Source organism: Ciconia boyciana, chromosome 5 (assembly GCF_034638445.1).
Source record: "Ciconia boyciana chromosome 5, ASM3463844v1, whole genome shotgun sequence".
Taxonomy (NCBI): Eukaryota; Metazoa; Chordata; class Aves; order Ciconiiformes; family Ciconiidae; genus Ciconia; species Ciconia boyciana.
Window position 1 is genome coordinate 13,670,802 of NC_132938.1, and position 14,650 is coordinate 13,685,451.

The window sequence follows — 14,650 nt, forward strand, 5'->3', positions numbered from 1 at the left end:
TAAAATTGCACAAAATCCTCCATGCTGAAAACAAAAAAAAGTGTTTGGGTTTGTTTTGGTTTTTCAACCAAGAAGGAGCCTACGTGGCAGCGCACAGCTGAGGGTACCAACGAGGCTCAAAGGCGGTCCCAGTGCGAGCCGTCCCGTACAGCCGTGGTGGCACACGCGGGGAGTTGGGCTGCAGTCGCCATCAGCTGAAGCGTGGCAGGCTGCGTCCCAGAGATGCTGCTGTCTAAAAGCAGCCTCCAGCTGACTCGTGGCTTCAGCAGCATTTACCCTTGTGTGGCCTCTGTGCTGGGATGAATGTTGAGCCTTTTGGCTAAGAACAGAATTTGAAAAAGCAGAGAAAGAGAGAAAATACTCAGTGAGAGATAGTGGGAGCCGTTAAACCCAGGCTCTTCCACAAAGGAGCAGAAATTAACATTCAAGACAGGGAAGTAAGCACAGTAGGATTTATTTTTACAGGCCAGCTTGCTTCTAAACTGCATGGTGGTACATGGAAGCAGTGAAGGGATCCATACCACTAGCATATGGAGCACAGGCAAAGACAGCTTCTTGAGAGCAGTTCGACAATTACTTGGCTGCTTTCTGCTCAAAATATTTGTGACAGCAGCAAGTCAGAGCTGCCACAAAGATGACAAATTCTTTGAAGTCCACTTGGGAATCACCATTTTCAGTTCTTTAAGACTTTCTTGGACACTTTATCAATGGCTTCCTTGTCCTTTCCCGACTGCAAAAGAAAAGGAGAGGTTGAGGTGAGGGGTGGCACAAACCCTAACTCAGCGTCGTGACTGCCTGTGCACCAAACAAGGGCCCTGGTGGGGCTCCGGGCCCTCGCCGAGGAGAGCAGGGGGGCACCCGGGGAGCGTGAGGCTGATGCCAGCTCGGGCACATTGTACCTTTCCGTGGGAGTGTGATGGAGCTGTAACGGCTCCTGCATGCAGCCTTGCCATAGGCCTGCCTGGAATGTCAGGTTATCACATTTTCTGCTAGTGAGACCTTTTTTTTTTAATTCTCTTCACTTGTTTTGTGTGTTATATCTCCGGGCATAAAGCCATGAGTTCCTTTTCACTATGTTTGGCTGAGACAAGTGCTCAGTGCCCAGCACGGGACCTGGGCCACATCCCCAGGGAGCCATACCTCCACCTGCCCATCTTGGCAGGAGCTGCACATCTCCTCCTCCTGCTGCCTGAAAAGCACATCCTTCCCGCAGGGACTTGCGCCGCTGCAGGGGTCAGGCCCAGGCACGTGGGGAACAGGCAGAGGTTGGGGGTCTCTGGGCAATGGTGGGGACGAGTGTGAGTCCTGGCATCCTGATGGCATGGGCACAGACCTGCATCTTCCCACCCTCTGCGCAGTGGCAGCGAGCACAGCACTCCCCCCCCCCCCCCCGAATTGTATGCTCCCAGGTTTATTACACCTGAGAGCTGTGGTCACGCACCAGCATGGAGAGGCACATTTTCTACATGTCAAACCACATTTATCATGGCTAAGCTGTGTAACGCAAAGCCCTGAGGACATTACCCCGCTGAACTAAATGCCATGCGTTCCCCGTCCGCTCCCATGGGGAGGCTCGGCTGGAGCTCGGGCAGTTTGCAGTTCTGCAAAACAATGTGTTGCTGGGGCAAATGTCAAATTTAAGCTTCATTAAGCACTGGCACCCCGGCAAAGATGCAAACGGCCTCAAAAGTGCTTCAAGTGCTCCTTCTGGCCTTGGTGCCCGGCCCGAGCTGCTCACAGGAGCTGGTGTCCGGGAAGGCACCTCCTGAAGCAGGCACGATACTGGGCTTGAGTTACGGCAGGGAAAGATATCAGAAAAATCTTTTTCTTTCTAAGTTGCCATAATTCTGACGGGCTGACTGAACCAGTACGTCGCGAGGCTGATGTTAAGCGAGGCACCATCCAAGTAAAAAGAGATTTTTTTTCTTTTAAATTTTGCCAAAATTAAAAAAAAAAGAAGTTTTTTTCCCTGAAGTAGCTTACAGGAGGGCTTTTGGGCTTCAGTCCCGGCACTGATTAACTCCAGTGATTCTAGAAAACGCAGTTTTAAAAATAAACAGGGGATGGCAGTAGAGACCTATGTAACGTCGGAAACAACCGTGTGGGTTTTGTTGACGCTAAACAAAAAACAAATCTGGTATTATACTAGAAAGAAATTATATAGAGTTTTGGAAAATTTCCAGGAATCTAAAATAATGACTCCCTTAATTGAAATCTGATGGCACTTCTTGATTATGGTCTAATTAACTAAATTTCTCATTCTGTAATTTCATGTTTCCCTTTAAATAGATGCACTTTTAAAATCACTAAAAATTGAACCAGTTCCCTAGATTTGACTGATGAATATGTCTGGAAGGTTTTCTTCCTTTTCACTTTGCAAATTACAATCAGTTTTAATTTTATTTTAAATTATTTAATGAAACATATGAACTAGTTTTAGCCTCTGAATTACTTCTGAAATGCACATGGGAATTTTTTTTTTGAAACTCTTTATAACTGAGTCCAGTCCTTCAGTCCTGTGGTATGGATTTATTTCTGCCCCTGACTGATTCAAGACCTTTCCGGATAGTTGTGAGCTGTGTCAGCTATAACCAATTCTAAGACCAGAAATATACATGAGTATTTAAAAGACTCTGTTTCCCAGACCATTCTTGCAAATAGAAAAATATGGATATAAATGTCAGGAAAATGCACATAAAACTTGTTTTCTGAAGTCAGATTTATGTTCTCAGTTTCTTTCTTGCAGTTATTAGTCTGCAAAACAGGACGTTGTTGGTTTAAATTTATTTTAAGTACTGGCATAAAATGTTGTTTTGTGCCCCTTTTTTTTTTTTTCTAGAAGGTAGAATGGGAAAGGGAGATGGAGACTAAAACATAAGAGGACATTCAGCTAATTATCTTCCCGGAAAAGTCCGGTTTTTCCAGCAGTTTCAGGAAATAAGTAGAGCCAGTAAGAGCAGCTGTGGGGAACTGGAAAAGGTGGTGCCTGGCCAGTAAACGTAGTCAGGCATGACCCTCGAGCATCAGCCCATTTGGTAGTTGTCTAGTGCAGCAGCTCCCCAACTGTGTTTAGACCAAATGTCAAGTTGCTGGGGGATTTCCATGCCCCCTTAGAATTGCGGTTTTGTTGTTGGTTTTGTTTTTCTTTCTGTGGAAGTGCTGTAGATCATGGAACATTCAGCTCGATGATCAGGAACAGGAGGCTTCCTATGATGCTGTTGGGTCACAACCACTGATTTGTTTTACAGAGTTTTTTCAGAGACATTTTCATCTATCCTCCCCCCCGAGCCGTCCAGGTTCTTATTCTGAATATTGCATCTGTGTTTCATTGCAAGTCATAAATCCAGCAGGCATGGATTTCATACGGTGATTTCATATCGCTTGCATGGAAAGATACTACATTGTATCAAGTACCCTGGCTGCAGTGCCCTGAAATAGTTGTTAAAAAATTGAATTATGCTGGATACAAAAAGTGGTAGCCACATTTGGAATATTTGGTTCTAGGCTTTTGCAATTAAGAATAATAACTGCACAGATAGATAAACATTACTCCTGTGTGGAAAGAACAAGACATTTAAAAGTGTTTTCTGGATTTTTAGTGAAGGGAAGCAAGTAAAAAACAATTGAAAATGAAAAGCATTTTGTCTCCCAGGCAGCTAAAGCTTTTACTATAATATATTAAGCATTTTGAATACCTACTAAGAGAAATTTTATATGTGCATATATATATATAAAGCTACTTAAATGCACCTGGTGATTACATACAAATCTATGTTGTAAAATACTTTTTCAGGTCTTTCTTTTACTATTAAAGACAAATGCAAAACAGTTTGCTCTGAGTTCATCTGTTGTTCTTGTTTATGCACCATTTTGATGTGCATACTGAGTATGTAGTATTAATACCTAGAGAAAGTACGTGTATAAATATTTAGAGAGATTCCCCATCTGCAATCAAGATCTTCAATTGCCGACAACATAAGTACCTTCACAGCATTTGTGACATGATGTGAGCTGATAAATACAGGGATAAACAGAAGTAGGTGAGTTCTGAAGATGAAACCCAATCTATTTCAAAGCCATTGTCCTGATAACTGGAGTGATGAATTTAGTAAACAGGGAATGGCCCTGAATGTTAGAATCAGTTTTACACAGTATGTGCGAAGACTTTTTTATTTAAACTTTTTCTACAAACCATTGCATATTTCCGGATGTGATTGCCCCTATAATGTATTAAAACCTGTGCCTCCAGGCAGCCCTTGCACCCGCTACACAGAAATGATGCCGCACTGTTCTCTTACCTAGAGGAAGTTTGGGAGCTCTTTTTCCAGGAGGGTCTTTAGTTCTGCTTTGGTGAGGGTTTGCCTGTTGCCGTCAGTCTTTGAGTACTTGTCAAGGACAGCAATGGTCATTCCCATCGCAGTTTCCAGCTGAGACATGTGGCTGCTGGAGTCCGGCTTTCTTCTGAACAGGAACAGCCTCAGGGCTCTCTCGGAGGATGGAGACTGGTCTTATTCTGAGGTGCTTTATGCAACAGTCCCATCCAATCCATGGTGGCACACCAGAGGGATGGTTGTCCCTTAGCAAACATCCATATCTGAGCACTGCTTAGAGTACACGCCTCTGTGTTGACAGCTATTCAAAAACTCAAGCTTTATCACCCTGGTGTGGCTGGTGCAACCAGTTGCTCATCGGTAGAAACCAGCCTCTCCTTCAAGATACACAGTGTGACTAACAAATGAGAATCAGATTTTGATACTGGCTGTTTGCTCAAGAATCAGATTTGTTCCTTCAGATATCCCCATCTGAGCAGAGGGTTGATAGCCCAGCTTCGGTGGTGTATATGCTAGCCTGCTCGGGAGGAAGAGGAGCATCTCACTTCTCCTTCACTACCATAGTTAGGGGCTCTGCGAGCTCCTGCCTGTGCTGAGCCAAGAGCAGAGATAGGTCTGATGAACCGACAATCTCTCCAGGGCCAGTAAAGGGAGCCTTGCAGAGCCGCTCCATAAAGAACTTGCTCAGATGGAGATATCTGAAGGAATAAATCTGATACTTGAGCAAACAGCCAGTATCAAAATCTATCTTGAGCTGCACTGAAATAACTCGTTATTGACCCTATGCAGCATCAAACCTTGCAGTAACAGGGACTGTACTGAAAACAAAAGGTCACTGAAGTCCTGTGGTCCACTGTGGCTTCTGATGAACTTCGTGATTTGCTTGAATGTCGTGGACCCCATCATTAATATGCCAAACACACTGGACCCACATCTACACAGAACAGAGCTGTTTGAGGGTCTGCGCTGGCAGTGGAGCAGAACATGGCCAGTGTTAGCTCAGGTGATGGAAGCTGATCAGCTACAGCTACACTGAGTTTTGAACAAGTTAAAATTTCTGGCCAAGCAGCAGGGTAACTTGGCCTCTGCCAAACTCCAGGTGGCTATGCTAGACTTGGAGGAGTTCATTTCAGGTGAGTTGCATCTACACTACAGTCTGCAGAGTGAGACACTTTGAGCAAATTATTTGGGGCAAAACATGAATAATGCTGATGGACCCCAGGGTGCAGTATTCTCTGTAGAAGACCCTGACTCTGGATTCCCAAAATTAAACCTGAGTTTGTGTGTCTTTGGACATACCTCTGCATGTGTGAAGATAAGTTTCCACTCATGTTATACTATAGACAAGTTAGCAAAAAATGGTTTTTAATTGAGAAAAATTTTTAAAATTAAACTCCTTTCTCCCAGACATCTATAGCCACCTGTTCCCCAGGCACAATCTGTCCTGTAACATCTACAACATCTCAGAGCAAGACTGCACATCACAAGTAAATGGAAATCTAGTACCTTTCTTAAACAAAAACCCCATGATTTTCCATCTTACATTCTCCAGCAAAGGATTTTGCATTTCCCAGAAAATCACAGCAACATCTCAGGCTGTATGCTTTATTCAAACTGTTTGTTCCTGTCACTTCAACCTCATGACATAGTTGCAACTGATTTGCATTAAGTGGGTAAGGGTTTGAAGTTTTTACATTAAAGTGCACGTTGAAACCTCTGGGGTTCCTTCAGAAGAAGGAACAAGAAGACAGCAAACAACTGGCCTTTGTTAGCTGTGAATATCATCTGGTGTTCGCATACACACACAACAGCAGTCACGGGTGTGTCAAGTGCCAGGAACTTTTCTTTGTCGTTTTCTGACATATATCTGTAACATGAATATTAAACATGGCCACTGGAAAAAATAAATTCCTCCATCTAAAGGAAAACCTAAGAAAACAAAACATCTACTTCACACATTCTCATGACTTTGAATCATGAACATCGGTGTTACTTAAACAGAAGAAGGAAAAAAACATGCCCTGAAAAGGCAGAGGGGGAGATCATCAGCTTCAGTCAACAGGATATGTCAGCATGTCCACGTTTGCCACATAACCTGGCAGAAAAGGTGGCCTCATTCTTCACCCATTTTCCTCTCTAAACAAAGGTGATACACAATTTTTGAGAAGATGGCTCCAAACGTGCTAAAACACAAAATAAAATACAGGGCTTGAATTTCTACAAACTGGAAGGTCACCGTGGGAGCACTGCCTGGTTGGCCTTTTTTTTTTTTGTGTGTGTCATACTTGTATCATGCACATGCGCACACATCAGTACTGCTCAGACTTTTCAGTTCACATTTTTTGTATTGTTTAAATATTTTCTTACAATTTGTTTTTAATTAAAAATAGCAGTTCTGTGCACAAGGCACAGCCTATTACAACTGTTTGCAAAAACAAAGCAGAGAACAAATAGGAGGCACACAGAGGAGAGCAAGCAGTCTTTTGATGCCAACCCATCTGTCCGGCTCCCCAGTGAGAGAAGCCATTTTCTGTGGGCTTGTTTAAATTTTATATTATTATTTTAATGTAAACAATATCCATTATTTGCTTCTTTCAGGTTTCTTTCTTCAAAGAATGGTATAGGCAACAGCTTGGATGAGTGTTTACTGAGGGTTTATACAGAATTATGTCTTGCTGTTCCTAACTTGGGCCAAAAGTTTAATTATTTATGTGATACAAATGTGGACTGTCACACACGTAATTTTCAAAAACCATTCAGATATACTCAAATTTTATGGCATTTGGCCAGATGTTCAGGCTTACATGAGATTTGTGTGACCTTGTGCTGATTTTCTCTTAGATAATAAATTTTATCCTATGCTCTTTGCAGCAGCGTCTGTTTTGGAAAAGTCTGAATAAATAAATTTGTCAGCTCTACTCTAAAGAGCCATTTGTGTCACAGCCAGCTGAAGAGCTGAAATGGGATAGCTGAAATGTTAAACTTCTATTAGAGCTTATCATCCCATAAAGCTTATTCCAAAAGGTGCAGGAAGGTATACGAGAAGGACTTTTTGAGAGTTTCCAGAAATCTGGCATGTATCTGAATGGAAGAAGCACAGGAGGAAGAAGACACAACCTGAAATGATGAATTTGCTGTTTTTCTTAAGTTGTATCTTGTCAGCAGTACAAAAAGCACTTTATTTTTCTCTTAGCAAGAGGGTAACATCTGAACCATAAACAAGCATTGCATGTTCCACACTGAGACAAAATTATCAAACCCTCAAATTTTCCAGTGTCCTGGATTGTTTGTTGAACTTAGAGTATCAACACACTATATTTACTAAAGAGCAAGGTTTTGCTTTGCACCACTTCTGAAAACTTGCTCTAAGTCTGGTTAACAGGTTTTAAAGGTCATTTCATTTCCGCAATGCATGGTTAATGTATTTACGTCTAGTGACTAAATGAGGTGATTACTACATTGTTTTGCAAAACACAGAAAGATTAAACAGGCACTGATGAGGCATAGGCAGAAGAGGCGTTCGTACAAGCACAGTGTGTTGTTCAGTGACACACTGTATAGGTTCTGTTAATTATATACGTATAGGTTTTCATTATTTTATTATCATTTACTTCTCAAAATATCCTTAAAACCTATTTCACAAATGCAATTAATAAGCTAACATACTGTTTAAGTGAAGTTTAAAGGCAGGTAAAATGGAGAAGACCAAGGTCAGCTAACTGGCTGCGTGACTTTCTGAGGTGAGAGCTGGGGTAATAACACTGTCGTCTGGCAAAGCTGTACTGTGGGAAACATGCTTTCATCATTATATCTCGACTCGACTCAAACACATTTGTTGGTGCACTAGACATAGCCATATTAGACTGTAAAATCAATGAATATATTACAGCCAATAAATTAATATTTGCAGTGTAAATACTTCTGTCTAGTTTTCAGTCCTTGATTGAATAATTTCCTGGATGTTATTCTTTACGGTTTTGGGTTTTTTTTTTTATACTTCAGTTTTAAGGTTCATGATATTAAGGCTTCCACAACTACTTTCTTTTTTTTATTGTAATGACAGAAAGAGAGGTCACACCCTAAGGTGACTGAATATTGTCCACTCAAGTGCTGTAGTCATGATTTCTAAGTACCATGATTCCTCAGCCAGTCTCACACAAGCAGTCCAACTGTCATTTGCTCTACCTTAACCCTTATAAAATCCTACTCGGATATAAGCCCATCGTGCTGAGCTGTGGTGAGCATAGTAAAAAGATGTTCTACGGCATGGTCAAAAAGAATAGGCAAAAAAGACAACAAAGACAGAAAAAAAGAAAAAAGAAAAAAGGAAAAGGAAAAAAGAAAGAAAAAAAAGAAATGAGCTGGAGAGAGGACGGTTGTTTTGTAAACTTTAAAACAGAGTGAACCTTTTAAAGGAAGTTCCTGTTTGTTAGAGAGAGGTAAAGACATGCAAGAATGACCGCGCTAATTCCAAGAAAGCTTTCAAAAGACTTTAGTATGCAAAGAGGAATATTTTGGCCGTGTTAAGCTCTCATGAACTAAGCAATACTCTTTTTCCTTTGTTGTACAAAAACATTGTCTCAGAGGGAAGGAATCCCTAAGAGAAAGTTGCCTCGTGTTGAATGTCTGTGCAGGCAACACATCAAGAAAAAAACCTTTGCATCCTCCATAAAAATATTTTTTTTTTCATTTTAAAATATTAATTTATGCATACGTTGAAGAAATGAGAAGGGCTGACCTGCTATCACAGAACTGTGTGTAAAGTGAGGTGATATCTGTGTACGCTGTCAGGAAGATTTACAAGGCAATTTGACGGAGTGGAAGTTCCACAGGCACACAGGTTTCACAGAGCTGGCTGCTTTTGGTTTCCAGAAAGTAATCATGGGGCGTAGCGCAACTGATAAGACGTGGGGCTATTTCAGAGGGCGAACACTGACATCGTTTTGTCATTGTTAACGGGGCAGCAAACGAGCACGCTGGGCTCAGAAATACCGAAAGGTGGGGTGGGAAGTGGGAACCAGAGCATGCTTTTGTAACAGACAATTTAAATTCAGGTTTTGCTTGTCAGAAAAAGAGAAGACCTTCAATAAACAGGGAAATAAAAAAGGGACCTGCACAGCACTGGGAGAGTCCTTGACTTGGAGGGGGGATCCCAACCACGAACTGACTCTTACCTAAAGCCAGAGGATGCTTAAGTGTGTTGAGGAAATGTGGTCATGGATATAAATATAGCAGTTGCATTATTTAGGCCAAAATTTATCTTTTAAATGTGTTTAAATCTATCTAGATGGACTACCTGCTGGGTGTGTTTAACAGAGCAGCCATTCGTGTGATGATGACTGGTTATGGTGTCTCAGAAGCGGCCTGCGCCTGCCTGAGTTCCTCATGCTGGGTGCCAGGCCCACCGCTCACATACCTTTGCTGCCACACTGCAGATCTGAAGGCAAGATGAGAAACCAGTTGTTTTTCTTTCTACCCAGAAGCAATCGGCTCATTTTTCCCCCGCAAATGGTAGTTACTCTTTCCATTTCCTTTCTTGCTCGATAGCAGTCCCTGTTTAGATTAGACCTAGAGTCTTTAGGTTAAGCTTAGTCTATATTTAAAAATAAACTTAAAAGGACAAATGGTATTTAACATTGTACAGCTGCTAAACTGAGAAAGGAAGGTTATTCTATCTGAGCAAACCTGATCAGCCCTCTGGTATTTTTGGAGTGTCTGTCACCTTAACACCTGACCTTTTTCTGCTGTCTTCATTAGAGATGCTTATTTTGTTTTTCCTCTTTCCAGAGTTAAAAGCTATAAAGTAAAAAAGGGAGCAATACCTAGTACTTGCTTTCATGATTTATTCCACAGGAGTTTCAGAAGCCCCACGCGTGGGCTGCAATCGTGTTAGGCCAGGCAATGTACAGATACAACATTCCTGGCTTGCCGAGCCCATCATTCAGCTTTAGGACAAGACAAGCACATCAGCAGGTAACAGAACACAGAGCATTTCAGAGCAGACGTATGTGACAGACCCAGTTCCTTGTTATTATTTTGAACCCTTATGTTGTTTACTTATATCTCTAACCTCTGTCTGTCTTTAGTCCGCTGATAATGCTAAACACTGACTCCCTCTCTGCCTTATCCTTTTTATACTTCTCTGCCTCTGCGGGGTTGAATACTTCCTGAGACAAAGTTATGAAGTAACTTTGATAAGAGCAGCTCTGGCTGTGTAGGATGTTGCTGAGTCCTGCCAACTGGCTCTGCTCTGGAAAAAGGACAAGGAATTAATTGTTGGCACACCCTACCAGCCAGCAAAATCCACCAGCACCCAGCACCAGACCACAGCAACCTAGCCAAAGCCTTGTTACTAGAATGTAGTAGTTCATCAAATCCTTCCTCCCATCTCAGTATTTCATATTACGTAGAAAATGAGAAGCATTTACACATTATCACCTGTCCTTTCTCTTGGTCAGAGAAATTGGTTAATGCTCTTTTGATCTGCGTATTCGTTTGTTAGTTGTATTTGCAGTTTCCTGTTTACAAAATACTGAGACAAGAGTGCTTATTAAAAGAAATAATAATTAAAAAAACCCTCTACAACCGCCATTGTTGTAACTATCCAAGACAAGCTGATGGCAAAAATAAATTCTGATCATCTTGCAGATTTACTCTCTGGTTTATTTCTGCCGTTATTTATAGAGGCTGTGGCAATATATCCTGATTTGGAGTCTGATGGTGAAATAGATGCAGCACACAAAATTGTATTTGTGTTTGAAAGCCCAGTTCATCAAAGCAGAATAAAACCAACATAGCATCCTCTTTAGGTTAGTGGAAACATGGAACCGGTGGACCCCATGATACACTTCAATTTCCCCTCGGGTGGTATTTTTCCTTAAATTTGGGATCTATTTGAAGATTGCAGTCTTTAATAGAGAAGCAGGTAAAAACATTTTAGCTCAGACAAACTATTGATTTCAACTTTTATTTCCCAAGCAATGCTAGGAACTAGGCAAGAGTTACAATTCAAACGAAACCCTTCCTCTTTGCATAGATCAGACTTTCTCTATAGATTTAGCCTATCTCCAGAGTTGCACCTGCCTAATGGAGGAGTGTTTTTAAACTGAGAGTGTTCTTAGCTAGTTGAATGCAGACATCCTTAAGTCAATTTAAGCTTGGGCTGTAGCTGTTGAGTGTTTGAGAATAGTGGCAGTTTTGCAGTGGTTCTTGATGTCAGCAGTACAGAGAAACCACTTTAGATAAAATCAGGTTTCAAACTTACTTTAGTCAACCAAGTAAACATCATTGCTGTTCTGACAGCACTGTTATCAGGCACAAGAACACTAGTCATAGCATCACACACAAACATGACTATTTTGCCAGTACGTTGGTTGGGGCGCCTCACCATCCTGCCTGCTACCGAGGATCCTTGATGTAATGGAGCCAGGAATACCTGCTCCGTACTCTTCTTCCACAGATGCTATGAGAGAACCCAAACCCAGGGCTTGGAAAAAAACTGTCGTTCAAGTCAGACTGAAATAATCCGTACCCAGTTGCTAAGACTAGCTGCCTAAGTGCTAGGTAGATTAATTAAGCTGCAACTCCTTGGATCATTGTGCAATGGAGCTGGAAGAGAGAGAGTTCAGGGCCGTAGTCTCAAGTTGACTATACTAGCTCTCCAAAGCAGGGTCATGAGCATGACAGAAACAGAGAGCGAGCCTCACTTGTAGGACTATGACTAAGCCAAGCACATGGATGAGACATTAAAAGCATAGCAGAACACATATGAGGCTTTAGAATACATTGTGCCAGTCTCGATAGCCTGTGCTTAACACAGAACTTTGAACCTCAAATTAAACTGGAAGGGAACCATCACTTTGCAGCAGCCTGTTCAAGAGGGAATAATCACCAAAACTGGCTAGAAGCAAAGGCCCAGGATTCTCTTCAAGTTCTCTTTTTAGGCAGACGGGCTTCACTGAACAGTTAAACAGATAGTTAAAATTGAGATCATACTGGACACTAGAATGTGTGCTGAGGTTAATTACAAAGCTCTTTTTTGTTTTAAAGCTATCAAAATAACCACGAAGAAAAAGCAGAAGTCTGCCTGCCCTGGAAAATCCTCATCAGGTTTTGTTGCTTCCCCAGTGGTAGAGAAGCAGGGATGATATACATGATGCATAGGTGTCAAACTCTTGTTGACTGAGTAGGACAACCAGCGGGAGCTCTGAAAATTGCTGGCTCGTAGCTACTGTCAGCCATAGATAAAAATAGGTCTTGGTAAATTGAGTGTAGTCTTCAACTGCCAGATGTTGGAAATTACCATGTTAGCATACAAAATATGAGCAGCTGTTAATATGGCAGCATTCTTTGCTGGTAGGAACCACATTTAATCAACCATCTATTAATAGTGTTATAATGAAAATGTGATTTGGAGACTATTAAAATGTGGCTTGGTGGCAATCTCTTCATTTAGTGGTTTTCCTTTAACAATTCCCTGAATACTGTACATCTCCTCATTGTGCTGAAATAGAGAAATAGATGGAAAGACCAAAATTTACCGTACTCATTTACAGGGCTGGTGCATAACTGAGAGCGTCCTTGATCAGGGACCTGGGCTGAAGGTCATCACCCCTTTTACTGATTATGACTTTCTTGTGCAGGGGACAAAGTTACAGAGTTTGTGGGAATCCAGAGGCTTGTTTGTGATCCTCAAAGGAATATGGCACATGACAGTGTTTCACCACACAGTAAAGGAAACAAATCTGTAACAGTAAGTTTCAGGACAAAAAGCATCAAGACTTTTAAGTGACTGAACTTCAAAAGGAAGAAAAGAAAATCCTCTTGCTTTATTCAATTTATATGTAAATATCATGAGATGTACAAATAGTTTCTGTCGTACAGGGTATGTTCACAGTGGAGTGATTACAGCGTATCTCGGACAGCAGTATATTCACTGCAGAAGGGCATTCAGGACAGGTTGCAGAACAGCCCTGGAAAGAGGATCCACACCAAACAGTGAGCCACAGCCGAGCTCCAGTAATTTGAGAGGTAGCGTTGTGAACTGTAGCCACTATAGCACAGACAGAGCCAGAGCACGAGCCATGCTGTATGGCCTCAAAAGATTTCATTACAGAATACTGAGTAGCAAGGCAGTCACACATTCAGACTACACAAACTGTTTTTGAGGGCTCTGGGAAAGCTAGTTTGCGTCTACTGCACTGCCCAGGTACAAGTTGTAACAAACCTTTTGAGCAGTGAAGTCGTTTTTCCCTGCTTTGCTGGCAAGATGATCTAACCTCCAGCTAAGCTTTGAAAAAACTTTAACAGAAGACAAAATAACCCTGGTACATAAATACATTCACATTTCAGATATCTGCTCTTAGTATTCAGCAGCCCTTGAACAACTGCCGTTAGCTTTGCAGTCAATACTCTTCACCTCTGTTCAGACCTTGGAAGCCAGGTTTTACTTATATTTTCAGTTTTGATTTTTCTTCAGAGATTTTTTTTTTAAGTTTTAGAGGTGGCAAAAGTGGAACAAGTGTTAACACTCCCATCTGCAAGCACCTCTCCTCCATCAGTTAGGCAATAATTATACATAATAATAATATATACAGCTTCATTCAAACCTAGTATTTCATTGTGCATAGGATACTACCTTCTCTGGAAGACTTTTCCTAGTGTGTGAATGAATCTAGAGGGGACTAACAGTCCCTCTCCACAGGAATATAATCCTTTCTGGCATACCACTCTGGCTATGATGTGGTCAACACTGATGACAGTTTCAGAGATCAGACTCCATCCTATGTGTAGTACTGTCTATTTGGTCAAATTATTACCATCATGTGCATTTTTTCTCTACCTTCTGCTATTTATACATGGGCTGCCTGAAGAAATGCTTTTGTTGGAGAATGTTGTTCAGTCCAGAAGATTTTTCAAAGTATGATAATACATCCTTTATTATTTCTGGACACGGGGGGAAGAGTTGAAGACAGTCTTCTAAAATGACATACCCTCCAAATTCAGACTCCTTACAGTGTTTTGTTAGTGACAAAACATTCAGACGCTGCTTGGAACCAACGTTTTTTCTTGTATATTGTCCCGCTGACAAGCTTCTGACAGGAAACTCACATAATCCATCCTTCAGCAGCAAATTATCATATTGTTTTCAGTTTCATAGTTATTTAGCCATATTTTGTTTATGATGTTGTCCTTTTAGTTCTGAATGTCAAAGTACACAGCGGATCCTTGTCTCGTTCTAGACTTTTCAGCTGCCCTAGTTTGCAGGATTTGCTCATCTGCTGCATTGGATATGATAGCCACAGTGGATTTGTTATCTT

At 41.5% G+C, this 14,650-nt stretch overlaps 1 protein-coding gene across 1 annotated transcript; it reads right to left on the minus strand.

Annotated features, from left to right (window-relative positions):
- Positions 1 to 573: 573 nt before the first annotated feature.
- On the minus strand, positions 574 to 4,436 carry S100P (S100 calcium binding protein P). Its single transcript, XM_072863382.1, is given in 3 exon segments — positions 574 to 678; positions 680 to 730; positions 4,299 to 4,436. Coding segments are annotated over 3 exon segments (294 nt in total).
- Between the last annotated feature and the right edge of the window lie 10,214 nt (positions 4,437 to 14,650).